The sequence below is a fragment of the Melozone crissalis genome, unplaced genomic scaffold (assembly GCF_028551555.1).
Source record: "Melozone crissalis strain CALT ecotype California unplaced genomic scaffold, PUWL_Pcris_2 ptg000086l_1, whole genome shotgun sequence".
Classification (NCBI taxonomy): Eukaryota; Metazoa; Chordata; class Aves; order Passeriformes; family Passerellidae; genus Melozone; species Melozone crissalis.
The window spans coordinates 1,350,502-1,373,797 of NW_026535863.1; the positions used below are offsets into that span (position 1 = coordinate 1,350,502).

General features: G+C 49.3%; 1 protein-coding gene across 1 annotated transcript in view; it reads right to left on the reverse strand.

Moving 5' to 3' along the window:
- The window catches only part of LGR6 (leucine rich repeat containing G protein-coupled receptor 6), a 170,004-nt gene that overhangs the window by 32,996 nt on the left and 113,712 nt on the right, over positions 1-23,296 (reverse strand). Inside the window, exon 6 of the mRNA XM_054290752.1 lies at positions 14,779-14,850. Within this exon, the coding sequence (XP_054146727.1) occupies positions 14,779-14,850 (72 nt within the window). The remainder of the gene's footprint in view (positions 1-14,778; positions 14,851-23,296) is intronic.

Genomic DNA, 23,296 nt, shown 5'->3' on the forward strand with positions numbered 1-23,296 from the left:
TCAGCTTTGCCCTGCAGGTGTTTACACAGGAAATCAACCCAGAGAGCCTCTCCAAATAGGTCCTTCCAGGACTTCCAGTTTATATGATTTATGTCTTAGGGAATGCTTATCACAGAATTACAAGATAGGGCACAAACCCAAGAGAAAAGTATGGAATGAGGTTGTTGTGGGCGGATTTTGTCAGGTTTAGCTCTGACAAGGTCCACACCAGACCCTGCTGCTGGATTCCCTGAGGAGCCCAGGTGCTGGGGCAGCTCTTGGTGTGGCAGGGTTTGTCCCCTGACACTGAGGGCAATTCTCCCTCCTCTAGTTACACAGGGATCTGGATGCAGGTACTCTGGGCAGAGATTTGAGCAGATGAATCTGCTCCTGCAGGAGCCAGGCAGGGTTCATGCTGTCTGATAGTTGGCAGTGCTGGCACTCAGCAGGGGAGCAGCACAGGGCTGATGGTGAGACCCTGAGCTCTGCCTGCCCAGTGCCAGCCCTGCAGAGTGGTGGCAGGGTCACACCTGAGGCTGCTGTGCCTGTCCCAGGGCCCAGGAGTGGAACAGGACTGGTGTCCTCTCCTCACATTAGGCAGGAGAGCTCTGCCTCTCCCTGAACTTGCTCTGGCGCACTCTGTTCTCATCCTGCTCCAAGCAGATCAGTGCTTTTCCTCAGACTTCTCTGCTTGAGCCCAAATTGATCTGTTCAAGGATAAATAGCCCTACACATGGCTGCTGATAGCCTCACTCTTGGCTTGTAGCTCCCTGTCAGCTGCTTGGGTGCTCTTGGCCAGTGTCTGTAGATGGCACTGCCAGGTTCCATCAGGGCCTGGCTGAGGGCTCTCACTGCACAGGCTTGGTTACCAGGGGCAGGACTGTTAGTGACACATCTCTGCTGCTCAGGAAGATACAGGAATGGATGTCCCAAGTGAACAAGCAATGGGAAGTGCAGGCAGGACCCCACTGGGCATTTTCAAATCTGATTAACCTCCAGATCCCTGCACTCGTTGAAATCAGAGGCATTAGCAGCCTAAGTCAACTGACAGCCCCAAATGATGCACATAAGGTGCATAATACATTTAAAAATGTCACCCTGTAGTGACTCCCTGAAATTAGAGGGAGATCCCACAGAGCTGCAGAGGTCATTCAAGACTGGGTGTCTGCCTGTGCCACTTCCCTCTCCTGCACCACAAACTGGGGCTGCGATGAGCCTGTGTGATGCCAAGGGATGGTCCCTGGAGAAGAGGCTCTGTGAGCCCCAGGTGACATTCAGCCCATCACTGCACTGTCACTGCCACTGTGGAGGCTTCCTGTGATGGCACAGGGCTGTTTCTGTGAGCTGCCACAGATGGAAAGTATTTCCCAGCAGAGAGGAGCCTTGGCTCACCTGTGATTCACTAACAGAACAAGGGATCTTAGATCTGCCACCGGTATAATTTACAGGGAATAATTCATCGTGCTGTAATATTTGCTCCTGTCTTTAAAAATGTGTTTCCTTTCCAGCCTGCACCTCTTCCAGGCAGGCTGGTCTTTCATCAGCAGATGAAGGTTCTGTTTGTACCTCCCCATGTGAGCAAGTACGTGCAGGACCAGCTCTTCCTGAGCGAACACACAGCGCTCCCAGCCCTGGCAGCATCCTGGGGCCTCCCTCCCCTCTGCACTTGACACATACAAAGAGCATTCATTGTGTTCAGCAGCTCCTGCTGGGTGAAAGCCCATCTTGGAATGCTGGCAGCCACTGGGCTTGTTGGAAAGTGGAAATGTGGAAATGCAACCAGGTGTAGTGCTGCTGCTGCACCCCAGCTGCCAGCGACCCCGTTCTGTTCTGTTCTGTTCAGAGGAGACAATGCCTGTGCTCGCTCCTGCCCTGCTTCCTGGGTTTGGGGGGGTGAGCCTCCCTCCTGGAAAGAGCCCAGCTGCTGAGGGGAGCAGGTCCCTGGTGCTGCTCACAGGTGGCAGCTCTGGATGGAGCGCTGCTCTCACCCTGATGTGTCCCCAGGGCAGCTCCCAGCCCAGCTCTGCCCAGTTCATGGGGCTCAGCTGGATGGAGGGGGCTGCAAGAAACCAGCACTCAGGGTGATCCTCAGGTGCCATCTCTTCCCTGCACTGGGGCCACTCTTCCCAAAGCCCAGACCCAAACCATGACGTGAAAAAATTTCCCTGTCCCTGTAGCCCCACATTTCTCTTCGCAGAGATATTTCTCTTCACAGGGAAATGTAAGGCACATCTTCCCAAGAATATTTCTGGGTTTCACATTCTCTGAACCTCAGAGGAAGAAAACACAATTCTTATCATTTGCTATGCCTGGGCTTGTGCAAAAGTAGAATGCAATATGGAGATTGTTTACCCACAGTGATGGTGTTTTGTTTCCTTGGCCTGTCAGAGCCAGGTGTGTGTGTGTGTGGGGGGGGGGGTGTGGGTGTGTGTGTGTGTCAGGACTGTTGGCTGAGAGTCATGAGATTCAGAGCAGGGTGAGCAGTTGTGTGCAGGGTTGAGTGCTTGGCAGATTCAGTTTTAGATGTATAGAATAATATGGTATAATAAAGTAATTAATTAGCCTTCTGGTATCCATGGAGTCAGATGGACATTCTCTCTCCCTCACTAACATTGGAGTTGCTGTTGATTTGCAATATGTCCCTTCTTCTGTCACAGAACTGGAGTTGGGCTCTGGTTCAAGCAATGGCCCAGAAACAGCATTCAACCTCCACCAGGGTGTCCCTGTCCATGGGGAAGTTTCTGTTCATTTGCTGAAATCCAGTCCTCAGGTCTTTCCACAGGTGCTGTCAGGCTCCACCTGGCCCAGACATCTCCTCTCTGCCTGCTGCCAATGGGGAACTTAGCCCATGTTCCTGCTGGTGGACCACCAAAGCTTCTTCCCCAGGACTCAGATTGGAAGGACTCACAGCTCAGTGGGTCAGGGATGATTTTGCTTTTTGACTCCGGTGGCAACGAAATTTCCTCTCCTGAGCATGTCAGTGAACTGCCCACCAATCACAAACCCTCTCCAGGAGCTGGTGGATGTAGGAAGGGTTGAACATTGAAGGGTTCCCTTCCTTTTCCTGCCTTCCATGATGTACTTGGGCAATACTTTGCTTCCCCAGCTCCACACTCTGCCACCTTCCCACTGCTTCCAGATTTGGGATGAGGCAGAGAAAGCTGCAAAAAGCCATTTCACTGTTCCCACTGCACTGCTGTGGCATGCCCAGGAGGGCTCTTGGCCCAAGGGAGCTGGACCTGGCAGTGCTGCCCCAGCCCTGGGGTCTGACCAGTCCCTCCCAGTGCAGCTCTGATCTCCACTGAAAGTCCCAGCAGTGTCCAGATTATGGCTGTTCCCCCTAGGACTCCTGTCTGCTCTCCTGTCACTTTGTGTGTGACCTGTGGGGTTTCCCACATGAAAAAACTCATTGGTTGTTGTTTATCCTTAATAACTCAGCACAGAAATTTCCTTTTACTTTTCCCTCATTCCTATCCCAGGGAATAGGAAAATTCCTCAGCACAGTATTGTCTCCCTGGAATAATTAAAGGAATGATTAAAGGACAGCCTTTCCCTCCCCAGCACTTTGATTTCATCCATTTCTCATTCAAAACACCAGGAATCTTCCCCTGGATCAGCTCAAATATCCCTTTTCTGTGCCACAAGGAGCTCCTGCTCTCCCAAAAAACCCAGGAACAAAAGTAGAAATCAGGGAGAAAAAGCAACCGAGGGAAAGGATCCTCCAGCCCCAAATTAATCCTTGAATTCTGCTGTTTACTCAGGGAAAGAACACAAGGAATTTTTTTCTCTCCTCCCTTTTTTAAAAGGACAGGAGTGTTGTCCTTTTTGGCACAAAGGAAATCAAAGGCAGCATTACTTGGTGGAAGGATGGCAACACACCATGGCTGTGGCTATGCCAAGCAATAGGGAAGCCTCACAACAACAAAAATAAATTAAAAATAATGAGCATGACATAAAGGAGATTTCTCCATTATCAAGGGCTTTTGAAAGTGAAATCAGTCAGGCAAGAGGTTCAGAACTGATGTGCAAGAGCAATGGCTGTGAACAATCCCTTTCCTGAGCTAGGCTCAAAGCTACCAGCTCTAGCACGGCAGTGGGATGGCAGGAGGAGCCTTGTCTGTTCTTCTGCTTGAGATGAAAGCCTCTGAAAGGTCACCCAGTCTGCCCAAGACACAGTGAACTGGCTGGCTTTCCATTGTTTTCATTGCTAGAGGGAGCCTATAGCTTCATATTTGGAAGATCTTAACCAACACTGTTGTTTATTTAGAAATAAAAGTAAGTTGACATCAAAGGCCCAGTTATTTTGGGCTTTAACTGCCAGGGTGATTTGAAGCTGACAGCAAGCAGCCTGGAACTATTAATATCTTCAGTCATGCCAAAAGGAGAGAAGGAGGGGAAAGAGTCTCAGGTCAATTTTCTGCCTGTTAGGGACTATTAGTGGTTCCACACAGGAAGCCAAAAAAAAAATTATATAGTACTATAAATTCTTCCATAAGCCACAAAACACCACAAATTTGCAGCTAATAAACCTGAAGATGAAGTGAGATTAGAAGCTCTAGATAGGACATTTGCTGACTATTTCAGTCCCAGTGGGGTTGGAGATGTTACCATGGTGCCTGGAGGGGACTTTTTGTGCAGCCTCCTCTGAGGACCTGGATTTCCACCTGTCCTGTGCTGGCACCTCATCAAGCTGCCAATAAATGTAATTACTGCCTCTGCTAGTTGTGCTGGTTACTGTGGGCAAATCAAGCACTGGAAATGATTTAATTGATAGTCTGGAAGCCCAAGGGGGCCATGGTGACCATGTAGTTTGACCTCTTGCCCAGTACAGAGCAGACAGCTTTACCCAGACTCCATACACCCAGTCATGGCTTGCCAGATTAGTTCAAATATGAAAAATAACTGCACAATCAGGTGCTGTATTTTATGGGATCACAGATTCATTAAGGTTAGAAAAGCCAAGATCATTGAGTCCAAGCATTAACCCCACACTAGAACATGCCCCCAGGCACCCTTAGTGGCTTTTTTAATGCTTGCAACACTTTCTGTTGTGTAGCACCAGCCCAAAGCCCACTCTCCTGGCAGTGGCTGTTGTGGCAATGGTTCCCTGAATGGGGAATAATTAGCATTGACTCTATCATTGTAAAAGGCTGAATAATTGCTTTATTCTTCTATATCATACTATACTATACTATACTATACTATACTATGCTATTAACTTCTAACTCTTACAGACTGTCTGACACAGCTTTAACTTAATTGGTCAATTAATCTAAACACTATCTAGTGTCTAATTAAGAAACTACTCTTTGGTAAACACTTTCCTATAACACATTCCACATGTGTACAACAACAGGTGCAGCAAGTGGAGATAAGAATTGTTCCTTATTCTCTTCTATGAGCTTTCTCACAGCTTCTCATAACTTCCCAGGAAATTCTAGGAGAGATGTGTCTCTCTCTGTTCTGAGGATATGTGATTACCACAGGTGGCAGCAGTGTGTGTGTGCCCTTGTGTAGCCACATTTCTCCTCACAGAGAAAAGCAAAGCCATCTTCCCAAGAACATTTCTGAGATTCACATTCTCTGAACCTCAGAGAATGATCATAACAAGTCTTATCTCATTTGCTGTGCCTGTGTTTGTGCAAAAGTAAAATGCAATATAAAAATCGTTTACCCAAAGTGATGGTGTTTTATTTCCTTGGCCTATCAGGGCCAAGTGTGCGTGTGTCAGGACTGTCAGTTGACAGTCACGAAATTCTGTACAGTTGTGTGCAGAGTTGAGTGCTTAGCAAATTCAGTTTAGATATAATATGTAGTATTATATTAGATATAGTGTAATATAATATAAAATAATAGAGTATAATAAAGTAATTAATTAGCCTTCTAATAAAATAAATTCAAATGCATCATTCTCTCCCCCTCTTTGAGAGCAAAAATATCCGCTATACCCAACTTGGCCTGGGGGATGAGATGCTGCCAGTGCTGTAAGCATTGAGAGGAGGGAAGGGGGATGTGGAATGACCCGGAGCACTTGTCTGGCTCCAGGCAATGTCCCCATTCCCTAAGGAAGAGGGGGATGTTCACATGCACCACAGAGAGACAAGACCCACCATGGGATTCATCTGCTAGGGTCAGTGTTTTCATTGGGACATTATCGTGCCCTAGAAAACCCCTTTTTTTTGCCAGTTATAAGGAGAAGCCAGGCTATGAGGGAAATTGAGGAGTGCAGGTGTGTCCCAAAGAAGCAGAGATGAGCTGCCCACTGTGGGAAGGTTGTCAGGTACTTGGGGTACATGATTCCTGCCAGGACCAAGCAGCAGTCTCTGAACGAGGACTCATTCTGCTGGCCTGGAAACATCTCAGCCTTTCACTGACAGGGTGCTGCAGCACTTTTACAGGGTTTCTGTGCTTCTGGTTATCCATTGCTGACTGTCTGTGGGTTTTGCCTTGCACCAGTCCCTCCCAGTGCAGCTCTGACCCCCACAGAACATCCCGGCAGTGTCCAGTGTGTGGCTGCTCCACCCAGGACTCCTCTCTGCTCTCTGACTGACAGAGGTGATGGATAAATGTTTGATGTATTTAACCCTCTGCCATGCACATTCAGACACAAAGGGACCTCGTTTCTGGGTGCTGGGACACACAGAAACACCCACGAGCTGATGGCTCAGGAGGCAGGCAGGGAGGAGGGGAAGGAGAGGAAGGCAAAGCTCAGGGAAGCCTGCTCTACAGCAGAGCATTCCCCAACTGCAGGAAAGAAGCTGGGGAGTTCTACCTGCTCCCCAAGGTGCACAAATGGCTGGAGATCAGCCCCTGGAGCTCTGCTGCTGGCAGGAGGGAGCAGAACTCCTGTGCATCAGCACATCCATGGTGGAAATGTGCCCCCCAGCTGCCTCTGCTGCCCTTCTGCCACCTGCAAGGGCTGGTCCTGCTCTGCACAGGCATCACTTCACATCACACACCTCGGGAGGAAAATGCACGGACAGCTGCTCCAGGAAAGGCTCTGGCAACAGGGAAAGGCTTTGGGCAAAAGGAAGCCCAAAGTGCAGAGAAGCTGAGGACCTGTGATGGTCACAGCATTGTGTGCAGACTCAGAGGCTGGAGCTTGGAGAGCCCCAGTGCTGCTGGTCATTGCAACATCCCATATTTTTTCCTGAGAGCCCCTTAATGTCAAAAATTATAATTTGGAGGGAGGGGGTTACATTTTCCATTTCAGGGGAGGCTCCCGCCCTCCTTAGCAGACACCTGACTTTCCAAACCAAGACCCTGAGCCTCTCCTGAAGTTCCCTCCCATCCTCTGGCAGGGCAGCTTGGGATCACACAATCAAGCTCTGCTGAGCTGCCTGGGGAGCTGTGCTGACACTGGAGCATCAGGATGCTGAGGAAGTACCAGAGCAGCTCAGCGCAGCAAACAGGGTGTCCTTGAGGGGTCAGATCCATCAGCTGCTTTGGGAATTGTACAGATTTGGGATTAACATCAAGAGACTGCACAAAAGGCTTCAAATTAAACATGCTGATGGAGAGAGATCCACTTGAGGAGCAAGGTACCATTTGACAGTTTTCTGGGAGAACAGCAAAGCCTGCCTGGCCCTTAAAGTGTTAAACAACCCTTGTATGAGCTGTACTGGAGATATTTCCCATTTCCTTCTTCCTGCCTTCATTGCCCAAGGTGTACTTTATATTAATTTTCTTACTTTCTTTTATTTTTTTTTCCTCTCCCATAGAAAATTCAGCTCTCCAGAGGAGTTGGTAGGTTCCAGCTCTGCTCTGCATTTACAGACTTGACTAATTACCCAGATAATGGGATGGGTGCTGTGGTAAGGGCATTTCCTGTGAGGCAAGGTTAGGCAGATAAAGTGCCTGGAGCCAGAGGGTTTTGGATTCAGCCCTTCTGGGAGAAGTTTCTAATTTATTAGTGCTATTTTTTAAAAATAAATTAAAAGGTTTTTAAATGAATGGAGATTTGCTCTTTCCAAGCGATTTATCTCCTTTGTGTGATGGGCGGAGGAGCTGGCAGGGATGCAGAGGGGGAGGGAGAATCCAGGCAGAGAGGAAACAGCGGGGTCATCTCAGGTGGAGGGGATGGGCAGGGCTGCGTGGCCTCCCTGAGCACGTCCATGGCTGGAGATTTCCCAGAGGAGCAGCACTTCTGCGGCAGATTGTTCCTACTTTGGCTGCAGCCCAGAGACCTCCAGCACTCTGAGCTGGTCCTGGGGAGCAGCCATTGATTCCCCAGCCCTGCCTGTGCCCCAAGAGTGACCTTGGTGCTGCTGGGGCTGGCTGGGAAGGCAGGACACTGCCAGGACAGGCTTCTGCTCTCTGCCAGCACCAGGGGCTGGCTGTGTGAGTGTGCCAAGGCAGGGGAGCCCTGGCACTGTCCTTGCTCCCTGGCACCTGGCCGTGTCCATGACAGAACCCACAGCAGGGCCACAGCTCTTACTGTGCATTTTCCCTTTGCCTCAGCAGCCCCAGGCAGAGCTCTGAGCAGGTGTTGGGGAATGTTGTTGGGGAAGATGAGACAGGAAAGCCTTATAAATATGGTTGTCTGGCAAAGATTTTGAGAATATAGAAACTATAAGCGAGATTGAAATGAAAGCAAGCTTTGAGATACCTCAGGTACTGAACAACTGGAAAACAATGGTGTGGCCAGCTGAAGGTGATCCCCTTTTGGTGAAACAACACCCTCTGCTTGCAGACAGCTCCAAGGGTCAGAGCAGACCCTGCAGCTTGGCAGAAGGGGCCCAAAGAGGAGTTTTTAGGGTTTAAAATGTGACACAGTGTGGTAATGTAATGATTCTTATAGGTTGAATGTAAATGCTATAGGATTTGTATCTTGTACTAGATTGGTTAGTGAGAATTAGAATATTCAGCACAGAAGAAGATTTATGGTATTGTAATGGAAACTTCGTCCTCTTATTCTTCGCTCTTGTCCTCTCTCTCTCACTCACTCTCTCTCTTTGGGGCTCCTCTCTTGGGCCTGCTCCAGCTGTGGCTGGCAGCTCCCAGCAGGGCCCTGCACCCAGGCCCTTTGCAATAACCCACAAGTTCCAAGCCCTGGCTGCAGAGATCTCTCGTCTCCATCCATCCCCACCATCCTACCCCCCCGATGCTCCTACAGAATGTGAGGTGGATTTTGTGGTGGGGACCCTGCACATGCTTTGCCAAGGTGCTGCCTGGCACTGCCAGTCCAGCTGAGCCACACCTGAGAGCACAGACCTGCCAGAGCCACTGCTGCTGCCCCCCTGGCTTGTACCAGAGCACCCAGGGACTCTCATCCTCATCAGGATTCCTGCTGTGTGTGTGTGTGACCCCAGGGCCACCACCACCCTTCTCCTGTTTGGACAAAACAGTCTGATGGGAGAAAAAATAGCTTCCTCCTTTTCTTCAGAAGAGAGATCCCATCCCAGGGCCATCCCACGGATCTTCCCAAACCCTCCACCAAAGCAGTTGTGGAAGTGACTCACTGAAAATGCCACTGGGATGGGATCTCCAATGGCTGTTCCTCTGAAACCACAGCCATGCTCTCCCTAGCATTCTGCCCCAGCCCTGAGCACAAGGTCTGGTGTTCCCAAAAACCAGTCTCTGCCATTGCAGTGATGCTCCTGGCTGCAGCCTAACTGCTCCTTCCATCAGCTTTCCCATAATACTTCTACTCACCAGGCTTATGACACACAAATCTCATCACAGAATTATGGGATGGGTTGGGTTGGAAGGGACCTTAAAGATCATCTCTTTTCACCCCTGCCATGGGCAGAGACATCTCTCACTAGCAGATGTCTAAACCCCTTGCCCTTCTTGCTGCTTTGTTAAAGACTGAGTAATTGAGTCTAGAATAATCAGGAAATGTAGAAGTCAAGATCTTTCCATCCAAATGGCAGAAATAGGTGATGCTGCCAGATGTTTTACAGCAGGAGTTAAACATCCCAAAGGAGGATACACCATGGGGCAGGACTGACAGGAGAGATCTGGAGCATGGGAGCAATGCAAAGAGCATTGGGTCTGCAGTCTCAGCTCTTGGCATGCCTTGCACCTACTTCTTGCAAGAGATGGGGCTTCTCTTGACTCTTTTTCATTTCAGCTCCCCATCCCTCACCCTCTCAGGATACCCTCACCCTGCTGTGCCAGGCCGTTTGCCATGGTCCAAACATTCACCCTGGCCACCTCTAGCCATGCCAGGCGGTGATGGTTGTCCTTCCCTTGGTGTTTATGGTATCCATGCCCAGCAGGGCAGTGCTGCCTCCTCCCTGCATTTCCTGTGGGCATCCTCTCACCGTACACCTTGTGTGGAGGATTGAGGCCATCACCCAAGGTGGCTACAGGAAGAATGTGTCACATCAGGGTATTTACACTTCCTTTTACTCCGTGTCTTTGGGAAAGGGCTAAAAAATGCCAAGCTGCTCCCACTCTGACCATCTAATCCTGGTTCCTGGGGCTTCTTCCCACAGCCCTGCAGGGTTGTTCTGTGCCATCTCTCAGGCTGGTGGGAGCTGCAGAGGGAATCTCACTGCTTTACAGGGCTCTTTCGAAACCCCTTTGGAACCTGGCCCAGGCTCTGAGCTGCTTCCAGCCTACCCTACCTGCCAGCTCTCCTTCCCAGAAAGAGAAGGCTGGGGGGGCGGCTGGGGAGCAGCCAGGTCTTGCCCTGACAGAGAAATTTTCTTGGAGCTGCTTTCTCCAGTTTCATGCTGGTATTTGACTCATTAAGGCCTGGTGGGTGCTGCACATCTGCCTGTCCCCCATCAGTGAGGAGAACACTGTGCACTTGGCAGAGCTGACTTGTGCACAGGAGCTGCAGGTCAATGCAAGGGAAATGTGAAGTCATTCATCTGGCTTCACCTCTCTCTAGATTTGTTGCCCTCCTGAAATATCAGGGCCAAGTCCTCTCCAAGAACAAAGATGCTCCACTGGGATCTGTTTTTGCAGAAATGCTGGGACTTGGAGCAGGTGAGCAGTGTGGTTGTACTTATGCAGCTCACACATTGCTGAGACCTGCACGGGGCAGTGCCTGCTCCTTCTCTCAGGGTTTTGGCATTTAATAAAAATAGAAGATTTCCTGTCTAGCTGAATATGAGAAGAAATATTTCCCTTAGGGAGACAGAGGTTTTTGCACCTAAAACTTCCCAGGCTCTTCTGAAAAACCTGAAACAATGTTTTCCATTCAAATATTACAGTTCTTCAACTATTGTGCCTGGTTTATAATCAGCATCTGGCCACAAATACTCATTTTAGGAACCCTGGAGAAATTTCTGTCTTCACCAACCCTTACCATCCTGCTGCCTTCCAGGAGGTAACACCCACGGGGTAACTGAGAGCATGGTTTGGCCTCCACAAGCCAAGAAAATGTGCTAAGTGCTGTCAACAGAATGTAATCATAATTTGAGTTAAAGGATAAATGTGGAGACTGTAATCGTCTCCACATGCACAGGAGCTGAGAGGTGGAAGGTAGATGCAGGTCCAGCAGCTTGGCTGGGACACTGCAGCCAAAAGTTTGGCAGTTTTTATCCCCAGAGCTTGCCCAGTTTTGGTCAGCAGACAGGTGGGTGGATTGACATAGGGGTGGCTCCACTTGAGGAACACCCATTCCTCAGGGGTCACTGAGCTGGAATTCCTGCTGGCCCGAAGGAGAGAATTGGGTGTTCAGGCAAAGAGGAGCAGAAGGCCTCTCATTGCTCTGGAGGTCCCTGCTTCAGGGCAATCAGACATAAAGGAGAGCATGGAGAGTCTGGAGCTCTCCGCCCCAACACTGTCCCTGCTGCAGGCAGCTCTGCAGGCTGGGGCTGTGGGACCCTCACACCTGATCAGCAGAGCAGAGACAGGGCTTGCAGAGCTCCAGAGTCCATTGCTGCACAGCCCTGGCTTCTGAGCAGGAACAGGGGACACGGAACTCCCCAGGTGCTGGGTGGTACCTCAGATGGGCAACAAAAAGCAAAGAAAGTGTGAGAGTGGGAGCAGAGTGGAAGACAGGGAAAATAAGCATTCAGCAGAAATGGCTGTGGAAACAGAATTATCTCCCAGGGCTATGAAACCCTTTAGTCTTTCCCCCAGCAAACAAGGGGCCATTTTTTTCCTCTGTAGCTCCATCCTGCTTGGTATGGGTAGCAGCACCTCTAACCACCCTGGCTGCAGAGAAGGGTTGCCCAGATGCAGGATGGGATGTTGCTGCATGTCTGTCTGCTACAGCCCAAACAAGATTTTCTTCCATCAGTGAGTTCTCTGCTTCCTCCTGCAGCTCCTGCCTTTGTGCTGCCTGGGTGCCACAGCTGTGCCCTCACACATTTGCCTGTGACCACCAGAAATGACTGGGGAGAAAGCCAAGCTGGGACCCGTGGGTCACCAGAGGAGACCATCCATCAGCCTCCCACCCCTGGCACAGCTCAGCCTCTCCCCAGCTGAGCCCTTCTGGGTGGCCCCAGGATCTGCCAGTCTGCAAGGCAGAGACAATGTGTGTCATGGTCCTGCCCTGAGGAGTGTGTCTGGGGACCAGGGGTTTGCCTGCTGCTGCCACTCTTGCCCGATAGCTGCTGTTGGCACCACGCTGGGCACAGAGGGACCCTGTCTCCTTGAGTGGCACTTGAATGCTGGGAAGCAGCATCTCCTCCTGCCATGACCTGGCCCCCCTGGTTCTCCTGGCAGGAATTGAGGGCCTGACTCCGACCCCGAGCTTGCATGAAGGGACATATTTCTGCACAATTGAAGGCATCAAGCACCTCTTCCAGTCTTTCAGAGCCTCAATTCATGGGTTTGCTTGTTTATGTTTCCTCCTGGGCCCATGCACAGCACATGAGGCCCAGGCCCCTCATGCAGCTGTCACAGCACAGGGAATGTGTGGCCAGGCTGTGGGATGAAACTGTCCCTGAGCTCAGGGTGAGCCCCCTGCTGCTAATCACAGATGGTTTGGCTTGGAAGGGACCTCAAAGCCCATGTCATTCCACCCCCTGCCGTGGCAGGGACGCCTTCCATTATCCCAGGTTGCTCCAAGCCCTGTCCAGCCTGGCCTTGGGCATTTCCAGGGATGGGACAGCCACAGCTGCTCTAGGGACCCTGTGCCAGGATCTCAGCACCCTTACAGCCAAGAATCTCTTCCAACTATCTGATCTCAATCTACCTTCCTGAAGGTGTGTCCTGGAGGTGAGTTCATTCCTGATTCCCATCCTCCCTGCAGTCTTCTGAGGGATTGTTTCCCAGCCACACCAAGCACAATGAAATCAGCTGGCTGCGGGTGATGCCAGCAGACATGAGATCCCCTCAGAGATCCCCTCGGAGATCCCCCTCAGAGATACCCCACAGAGATACCCCACAGAGATACCCCATAGAGATACCCCACAGAGATACCCCTAGAGATACCCCACAGAGATCCCCTCAGAGATCCCCTCAGAGATACCCCTCAGAGATACCCCACAGAGATACCCCATAGAGATACCCCACAGAGATACCCCATAGAGATACCCCACAGAGATCCCCTCAGAGATCCCCACAGAGATCCCCTCAGAGATCCCCTCAGAGATATCCCACAGAGATCCCCTCAGAGATATCCCACAGAGATACCTCTCAGAGATCCCCACAGAGATCCCCTCAGAGATACTCCACAGAGATCCCCTCAGAGATCCCCTCAGAGATCCCCTCAGAGATCCCCCACAGAGATACCCCTCAGAGATATTCCACAGAGATACCTCTCAGAGATCCCCACAGAGATCCCCTCAGAGATACTCCACAGAGATCCCCTCAGAGATCCCCTCAGAGTTACCCCTCAGAGATCCCCTCAGAGATATTCCACAGAGATACCTCTCAGAGATCCCCACAGAGATCCCCTCAGAGATATCCCACAGAGATACCCCACAGACATCTCCCACAGAGATTCCCTCAGGGATACCCCACAGAGATATCCCACAGACCCCAGAGGACTTTACACGCCCCAAACTCTAGTCAGCCTCTCGCTTTGGTGGGCAGGTGTTGGGGAGGCTTTAGGACCATGCCCATGTGCTGAGGAAGGAGACACAATCCCTGAGAAGGGAATGCATCCCAGCTCTTGGGATTGCACCTGGACTGGAATGGTGTCCAGGGCCTCAGAACCCCTTGTTATGCACCCTGCCCGCGTGCACAAATCCCCCTGCAGCAGCAGCATAGGCACAGGAGGAATGCCCAAGCTCTCACTCCCCCATTGGCATCACCCTGGGCATCCACTGGTGCCAGGAGTCAGCCCTGCTGCTGCCCTCAGTGCCTGGGGACCAGAGACACATGTGGGGCTGGCCCCCATCCTGCATATGGGAAATGGATTTGTAGAGACTTCTTAAAGCTTGACAGAAGGCTCAGATAATGTGTATCTGTATGTAAACTTGGAGATAAGAAATGTTGGCTTAGAGATGTTATGGAACAGGACATTGTTGAGAGAGAAATGGAACTAGAAATAAGTTTCAAAGGATGGTTTTGTAAATAAGACTGGATACTTTGGAGAAATAGAATTATGAAAGATGCATTGTAGTGGGACTCACGAGGGGTAATTTTAGATAATTGGTTTTAAGGCATTTGCAGCACGGCATGGCAAAAAGCTGATAAACCAAGAAACACTTACAATGTATTGAAATTAGGAAATAGCTGGCTTCTGATTGTGATGCTGTGAATTATAACATCTGTATTGTCTCACCCTTCACATGAGACTGAAAATAAAATAAAATAAAAGTTTTTAAAATGCCTCTCAGTTACCTCATCTGTGAGTGAGAAAAGGGGTTAATCTGACAATGCATGCTGTGATGGGGGATGAACACACCCCATGTTTTTAGAGCAGAGAATGAAACAGGCACTCACAGGGTTTCCAGGCTGTGCAGCCCATCAAAGCCATTGGCTCCCAGGCTTTGGATCCGGTTGTTGTGCAGGTGCCTGTGGACAAAGCAGAGATGGTCACTGGGGGTGCAGGCTGACCTTTTCCTGTGGTCCAGAACATCCTGTATGCTGAGCACTGCTTGGGCTGGGATGCCAAGGGCACTTATGGGGTTCCCTCTCTTACCCCATGAGACATGTTGGGTGCAGTGGTACTTGCAGAGAGCTACAGAACTCCCACTCCTCTCAGAAATTCCAAGCTAATGTAGTTTCCCTGAGATCTCCACCTTCACAGCTGCCAGGTAGCTGTGGATGAACATGCTTAAGCAAGAAGCTTCAAGAAACACCCTAGAGCTCACCTTACCCTGGGCTCAGCCCATCTGTGGCTTCACCAGCTGCTCATGGGCACTGGGTGCTATCTAAGGACACAATCATATTTGGGCTCCTTGGAGTCTTAGTACCAGCAAGAAGACTTTGAGTGCAAAATCATCCTGTTAGTCACAGTTTATTATCTTCTCATGTGAAAGGGTGAAAAAAAAGGAAAAAAGAAAACACTGCCAGCTCCTGGACCAGCTCCAGTTTGATTGCAGTGAGAGTTGTCTTCAGCTCAGTGCTTCAGAGTGCCTGGCTGAAGTGCTGGGGCTGTGCCACAGGCTGATGCACATTCTCTGCACCATAGGAACAGTTTTTTCCTGTTCCCCTTCATCCTGCTGCTACATGCCACAAACATCTATTGCTTACAGGCTTGGGAGCTCCCAGCCTTAACGTTGGCACTGGGAAGCCATGTGCTGGGGGGCCCTGCAAAGCCACCTGGGGTAATTTTGCCTTGGAAGCTCTGTAGGTGATGAGTTTCTGGAGTTCTGGGTTCTGTGTTTCCATGAATCCTTCACTCCCCTGTCTCAGTCTTTTGGCAAACCCAAGGCCTTAATCCCTGGATTCCTTGTCATGGGTTATCAGAGACTCTTGTGTATGTGTGCACATCTCAGTACTTCTTCCATATCACTTCTTTTGCAGCTATGACTTGTGGCTAATTGTGCATCTCCCTCTGAAATTCCACTCAAAGGCACCTCTGAGTCCATGGACAGACTTCTTGTGAGCAGTCTGAGAAAAGTCTGCTGAAAACAGGAGAAGACAACCCACTGCTGCCCAGTCTGCACTTCTACCAGCCTGCACTTCACCCCCTTGGTGATGCTCTGTGTGCTGACTGCCCACCAAGGTCTCTCAGGAGGGTTTTCCTGATCAGTTCAGATTCCCTTTTAACACCAAGTCCATATGGTGATTTTCTGCCATACCACTCCCTTTGGGGATCCTTTTGTCCCATGCCCATGGTAGCACTAGCAAGGGATGCACCAGCCTTTGTCCAATGCTGCTGCCTCCTCCCAAGAGCCTGGGGGAGGCTCCATCCTGGCAGGTGGATCAATGATTTTTTCATTATTTGCTGCTTGATCTAAATGTGTCTCAGCTTGAAAAATCTCTCCCTCCACCTGGATTTGAGCGTGAGCTGTTTGGCTGAGCACAGGCAGCTCCCACTGCCAAATATTGTAGGGTAAAACAGGAGGAAGCTGGGAGTGCTGTCCCAGCCAGGCTCTAGGGCAGTTTGATAGGGATTGCCTAAAACAGAAAAACAGAAACCAGCCTGAGAAGGATGTTTGTCACTGGGATGAGAACATACAAACATTTCAGAGGAAGGGGAAGGGAAGGGGAAGATATCTGATAAAATATGTTTGCTCCTTTGAGCAAACGCAAAAAAAGAAAAGGATGTTGCCTGCAAGAAAACTTGGATTGTGACTTTAAGAGGAGAAAAGAAGCCTGAGATCAAAATGACAATCTTATGGGAGAATTTTCTCTTTGTCACAAGAAAACAAGTTCATGCCCAGATGGTTTCCTCCATCAAAAGTTAGCACTTCTGGTCATGCTGCCTTCTCTTCAGCTGGTGCTGAAAACACTTTGAGTTCCTTTGCCACTGCCTTTGGCAAAGAGAGGGTTGGGGTCTGGAGTTGCTATGGGATCACATGAAGAGGTACCACAAGAACTACATATCAGGTGTGAGGGGACAGTGGGGAACAAGGGAATGCTGAGTGCCAGGGAAGCATTCAGCATTCTGGATGCTCCCTGGAGCTTTGTCAGGACAGTGTGACTGGACGCCTTGTCTGAGCTCAGACATGCTCCCCAGCTGACTGCTATCATTGCAGCCAGGCAAGGAGACAGCAGAGAAAAGCAATCACCTGCTGTGTTTATATTTGGCTCTAGAGTGCTTTGTTTGGAGGCAGAGTAATGAAAATCATCCGAAGGAAGTTCTTTGTTGGTGAGAAAATTATGAACGACCGAAAAAGGGAGTTATAAAAAAATTTGCTGTCCAAGTTGAACTCTAGAGTTACCCAACCACATGGCAATAATAGAAACAAGAGAGCTGGAAAGGTAAACACTTGAAAAGATGTTCCTGCCCTCCATCCTGCCTCATTTTTTCTCCCCTGGTAAACAAATTTTAACAAGTGGAATTGCAACATCTCCAGTGCTTGTCAATTTGAGCTCAGCCCACACAACGTTATATTCTGCCCTCTAAATTACAGCTCAGCTGGTTTGATAGCAGCTCAAGGTGCTTGATTCTGGGCTATAAACAACCCCTGTGATGCAAAAACATGGGAAGTCTTTAAGCTTTTGCTGTAACCCTGGTAAGGGCAATGGGCTTTAGGAGCTGGGTCTCTTCCTTTGCAGGTCAGTGCCATGGGGTGAGGATGGGTTTGGGCAAATCTCCATGGAAGGCTGTGCCCAGGATGAGGACGGTCTCTGCTGTCTTGTGGGCTGGCTGTTCTCAGCCATGCACTTCCATCATAAACAGGAACAGCCATGGCCACACTGAGCCCTGGCAGGGTGGGAGCTCCTGCAGCAGCACAAGGGCTCCCACCTGCCGTGGGACAAGGGAGCTCCTTGGTGAGCCCTTGCTGAAACCAACATCAGTGACAGCGGCTGCAGAATCCCACACGGGCTGGGGACAGAGGCTGCAGCCTGGCTGGTGCCTCAGGTGGTGAGAATTTAGAAACAAAGCAGAAGAAAATCAAACCCTACAGGATTAATTCTGACCCACGATAAGAAACATGCAACAGACTCTAGACAGAAGATTTTCTCTCCTTGTCAACAATTTCTTATCAGAAATTGGGAATAAATGTGATTTCCCCCGTCATTCATGGAGCACCCTTAGTCAAATTTGTTCAGTTTTCATCTGACTTCCTTTTCCATTCAGTTTTTCAGTGAATTCAAAAGTTCTGGAGAACAGTCTGAGAGACAGCCCAACACAGGCAGTACTTTCAACTCTGGCATTGCCACCTCCAAGGGAACTGCACATTTGTCTTACACAGAAGGGAAACAAGCTGAACTAGTGCCTAAATACTGCTTTAATGAAGGTGCTTGTCTATATGGGCAAGGAAAGAGAAATTTTATCAACATCTGCATTGAACAATGCTGAAAGCAGATCTGGCAGGACAAACGTGGCGCTGATACCCACACTGGTAACTGGATGTCAATGAACTGAAATGGGTGCAGAGAAGAGAACAAAAACTATCCAAGGTCTGGAAAAAAAGTAGGATGAAGACTTAGAGAACTCAATCTGTTTAGCATATTAAATAAGATCAAGGGGATGAGTGCAGTGTAATGTATAGGATTCTTCCTGGTTAGAAACTGGGTACTAAAATGGTTCTGTGATTTAACAGAGAAAAGAATAATAAGAACAAATGTCTGAAGTCAAAGCCAAAGAAAATTTAAATGGGAAATATGAGTGGGGTTTTTTTTTAACACTAAGGATGATTAACCACTGGAACAGACTACAAAGAGAAGTGGTGGATTTGCCATTGCTTTCATTTTTAATGACTTCATTTTTTTCTTTTAAAAAGGGACAAATGCAAACATTTTCCATCAATTATTTGCATTAGATGATTTGAACCAAACTCAAATCTGACATCATATGAATTCTCCCCTGACGAGCCACAGCCATGATGAGCTTCCATCTTTATTGTGGCAAAATTGTCCTTTTCCTCAACTTGGCCATGGATAAGTAGAGAAATCTAAATCATAAATGGTGCAAATTCCATGGATTGTTTCCATTACTGGAGGACCAGCATGAGGCTTGTCTGGCAAAGAATAAAGCTCCATCAGAAATGACATTCTCAGGGTGCACTGGAGCACGATTTGCTTCTTCCTCAAGTGCTGGAGAAGGAAATCCACTTTTGCCAAGGCAGCAAGCTTGGTCCTCTGAGAGAAAAGGCACTTTTGCCAATAAAAAGGCTCATGAATAGGACCCAGATGTCCCAAGCAATATTGTTCTTAGTGATAATGAATTGCACATGCCTGGCACTCCCTGCCAGCACCAAAATTCCCAACAACTTCTCAGAGAGACACTGGTAACCCCCTTGCACAGGTGAGGGCAGGATTCACAGGCTCATCCTGCACCAGGCTGGGCTTTGGGTGCTGGGAGGCCCCAGATGGCTCTGGAATGACTGATCAGCTTCCCTAGAAAGCTGGGGTGTGTTGATGGCAGCTCCTGGGCAAGGAAGACACTGAAGTGCAGTGATCCCTTCTGAAAGTCTCAGCCAGAGTTCCACCAGAACAAGGACAGAATGGGAGTGGGAACCCAGGAGTCTTGCAAACAAGTTTTCTCTTCTATTCACTAAACCATTCTGTTAGAGAGAGAGCTGCATCATGTCCTTTAATGACAAAAACTGTGAGAAAGAGGAATTCTACTAAAGATCCTTCATTTACTGTCTTCACACTTTCAGCTGGAAGGTGCTGCTGAGTGACCTTGACAATAAATTACCAGCTGATATTCAGCTTGTGTGAATGCTCAGTGCAACAGAGGGGAGAGCCAGTCCTCTATGAGCACACACACTATCAGGCTTTTATACATCTCCAGGGGAGAGGTATTGATGCTTAGTAGATATGAAAAAAAGCAAATGAAGTGACAGGGATAGCTAGAAGAGGGAAAATGGGTACAGAACAGCATTGCGCCATGATATAAACCAGAATTAATTTTTGGCTTTGATGCAGTGTACAGAGTTGGTTTCTTCACCTGAAGGTGTGAAGGAAAAAATAAGTGTAATATGAGAACTGACTTCTGATTTTACACAGACAGGTAGCAACAGGACAAGGGAAAAAGAAGGTAGATTTTTTTTTAACTGAGAAAGAGTAGATTTAGGTGAGATGTTGGGAAGAGATTCTTCCCTGTGAGGGTGGGCAGGCCCTGGCACAGGGTGCCCAGAGCAGCTGCGGCTGCCCCTGGATCCCTGGCAGTGCCCAAGGCCAGGCTGGATGGGGCTTGGAGCAGCCTGGGACAGTGGAAGTTGTCCCTGCCATGGCATGGAGTGGAACAGGATGAGCTTTGAGGTCCTTTCCAACCCAAACCATCCTGAGATTCCATGTTGCAAACCAGGTAGGAGGATGGGGACTGGAAGAGCTGAGCTGAGGGAAGGGTGCAGTAGACATGACAAATATAGCAGTGGCACAGAGGAGATGGACACACAGCACAAGGATTAGAGGATGTTAAACAAAACTAACTGGTAATGGCATGAGAACAACTTTTCCCAGAGTCCTTTTCTGACCAGATAGGCAAGGGTGAGGGCCAGGTCAGAGGAGTGGAGCTTCTCTTTTGCTCCCATTGTGGGGCCAAAATGATTCCTGAAGGTTTGCAGGAGCCAAGGCTCCCTGTGGACCCAAACAAGGAAGGATCTGGGTTTTGACCTCTTTTGCTCTAACTTAAAGGGTTCTCTGCTATGTGATGAAAGTAAAACTACTTGAAGATTTTCTCTATCCAGGTCCCTCATTACAGGGCAAACTTCACTCCTGCTTGGCCTGTTTTGGAAAGTTCACTCTGGTTCTGTGTCCCACACACATCCCAGCACCTCTGCTGAGAGCTCCTTTGGTGGCAGCAGGGAAGAAGGGAACTGCAGCTCTCTGCAGAGATGTGGCAGCAAGGACACATCTGCAGCATGGGGGATTCCCTGGCTATGTAAGATTTTACTTGAGAGCCCCTCTGAAGAGTGGGATTGACTGCAAGAGGTGCTGTGATTCCTGGCTTGAGACTTCTTGCTGAATTCAGCTGACAGAGGAAATGAGGGACACTACTGAGAGCTGTTGTCAGACACTTCATTGGACTGTCAGCACAGCAGCATGGGGGTTTCAGATGCTGACTGCTGAATGAAATATCTCAAGATTTATGCTCGAGAAAGATGATGATTTTTGTAAAGCAACCTTTACTTCATACAAACCATCAGCTGAAAAGTATTCAGGATTATTTCTGTGTGCAGGTACTAAGATACATTTGGCCCTGAATAGATCAGACTGGAAGGTAACCACCGATTCCTATGAAGTATCCTGATCAAATATCCACCTCTCTTCTGCCATCAAAGCACAGTGCCAGCACCCCAGCTCATGGAGCCTTTGTTATTAAAGCTGGGAAAGGATGGTGCCAGTTACAGAGATTCATGGATTTCATGAGTGATGAACATGGGGCTCAGCTCACTGAACAGCCTGCAGCCCTAGCTCGAAGCCTGCAGCAGCAATAGATGGGAATAGGATCAGGGAATTCCTCAGCAAAGGTGTCATTTATTACAGACATCAAACCTTTAAAGTATTCCAGATTGAGGCTCTGATGTCAGTGCTTGTGGCAGTGCAGGATGGTGAAGTGGTTCTGCTCAGGGCACAAGGGGAGTGAAGGAGGAACAGCCCACCTGGGAGCCTCCTGCACTCAGCCATGGTCAGCCATGGTCAGTTATGGTCGGCTGTCATCAGTCATGGTCAGCTGTGGTCAGCCATGGTCAGCTGTGGTCAGTCATGGTCAGCCATGGTCAACTGTGGTCAGCCTTGGTCAGCTGTGATCAGCCATGGTCAGTCCGTGGTCAGTCATGGTCAGCCATGGTCAGCCATGGTCAACCATGGTCAGCAATGGTCAGCCATGGTCAGCCATGGTCAATCATGGTCAGTCATGGTCAGCCATGGTCAGCCACACTCAGCCATGTCCCGCTGTGTCCCTGAGTCCTGACCAGGCTGCACATGAGGGTTTCCCCTGTGCCCAGCCCCTTTGCCCTCGCCTTTCCCCGTCCCAGGGGCTCATTCTAACCCTGCAGCTGGGAGCTCCGTGTCTGTAGCAGCAGGCAGATCCTCCATGTACCTGCAAACCCCGACGTTTGCAGAGGAAGGCCACAGACCAGCTGCACCCTGGTGGGGAATGCCTTCCTTCCAGCTTGGCTGCCTTTTGGGAACATTGGCTTGTCAGCTCTGTGGGTGAGTCTGGAGCAGGGACATGTCCCTGCTTGGGACACAGGAGGGACACTGGGTGACTTTCCACTGGTGATGTGTTGACAAGGGCTTGCATGGAAGCATGGGAGAGATTGATGGGGCCAGTTCTGCCAAACACTTGTGATCCCACAAAAATGCAGCATCGTGTCCCGCAGAGCCTGGCAGGATCACACATGTGTTCCCTTCCAATTGTGTGTGGTGGGACATTATTCCCTCCCTTGTGACCTAATGGTCAATGACTTTTATTTCTCAAGCCTGCCTGGTTAATTAAAGAGTTGCTTCTTGCCCACAGTATGGGATGAGCCGGAATGAAAGCAGCATGCTTTGGAGGCTGAAATGAAACCCCAAATGTCAGCTTACCCGCTGAGTGAGCTATTAAAGCTGACTGAAGTGGTTGCATTATGGTGGCCGGGGTTGCCTTAGAGAATGAGCACTATTGTGGGTGAAAACTACTTTTTTGATTTTTCTCAAGTTGCTTTTTGCTTTTCTCCTAAATAAGCCTTTATGCTTTGTCTAAACAGATGAATTTGATGCTTAATAAAACTCTGAACTGTGCTTTGTCCAAGCACTTTCCATGCTGGATGGTCTCAGTAAACACTTTAAATTTTGAAAGGGAAATAATTGCTAAACTTTCACTAAGGCACTACATGCTGAGGTTACTTAACACCCTGCTATCAATACAAATTACCAAACTAGAGGTGGCATTTCATGTGCATAGAAGAGCTCTAAAATTGGCAATCACACTCCAACTTGCTAATCAACACCAAAGAAGTAACAACCATCCAATTTGCACATGTGAAGTTCCTCTTAAAGGGAAGATAATCTGTTGATAGAAAGGATGCCCCTCCAGAGCACCTGCCAGAGGGATTAGTTCCCTTCTGCCGGAGGTTGTGGCTGGTTTGGTGTCTCACTGTCCAGGAGGGAGCGTTTCCATCCCAAGCAGCGCTGCTGTCTCTCCCCAGGAGCGTTTCCATCCCGGAGCAGCGCTGCTCTCTCTCCCCAGGGAATTTTTCCATCCCGGAGCAGCGCTGCTCTCTCTCCCCAGGGAATTTTTCCATCCCTGGAGCAGCGCTGCTCTCCCCAGCGCTCCCAGTTCTGGCCAGGAGATTCTAACAACAAGAACTGGACAGCAACCACCGCAGAACATCTGACGTGCAGATGTACCACACTCATGCAAATAAGCAGGCACTGGCTTGGACAAGGTGTTGACGTTAGACCTTTG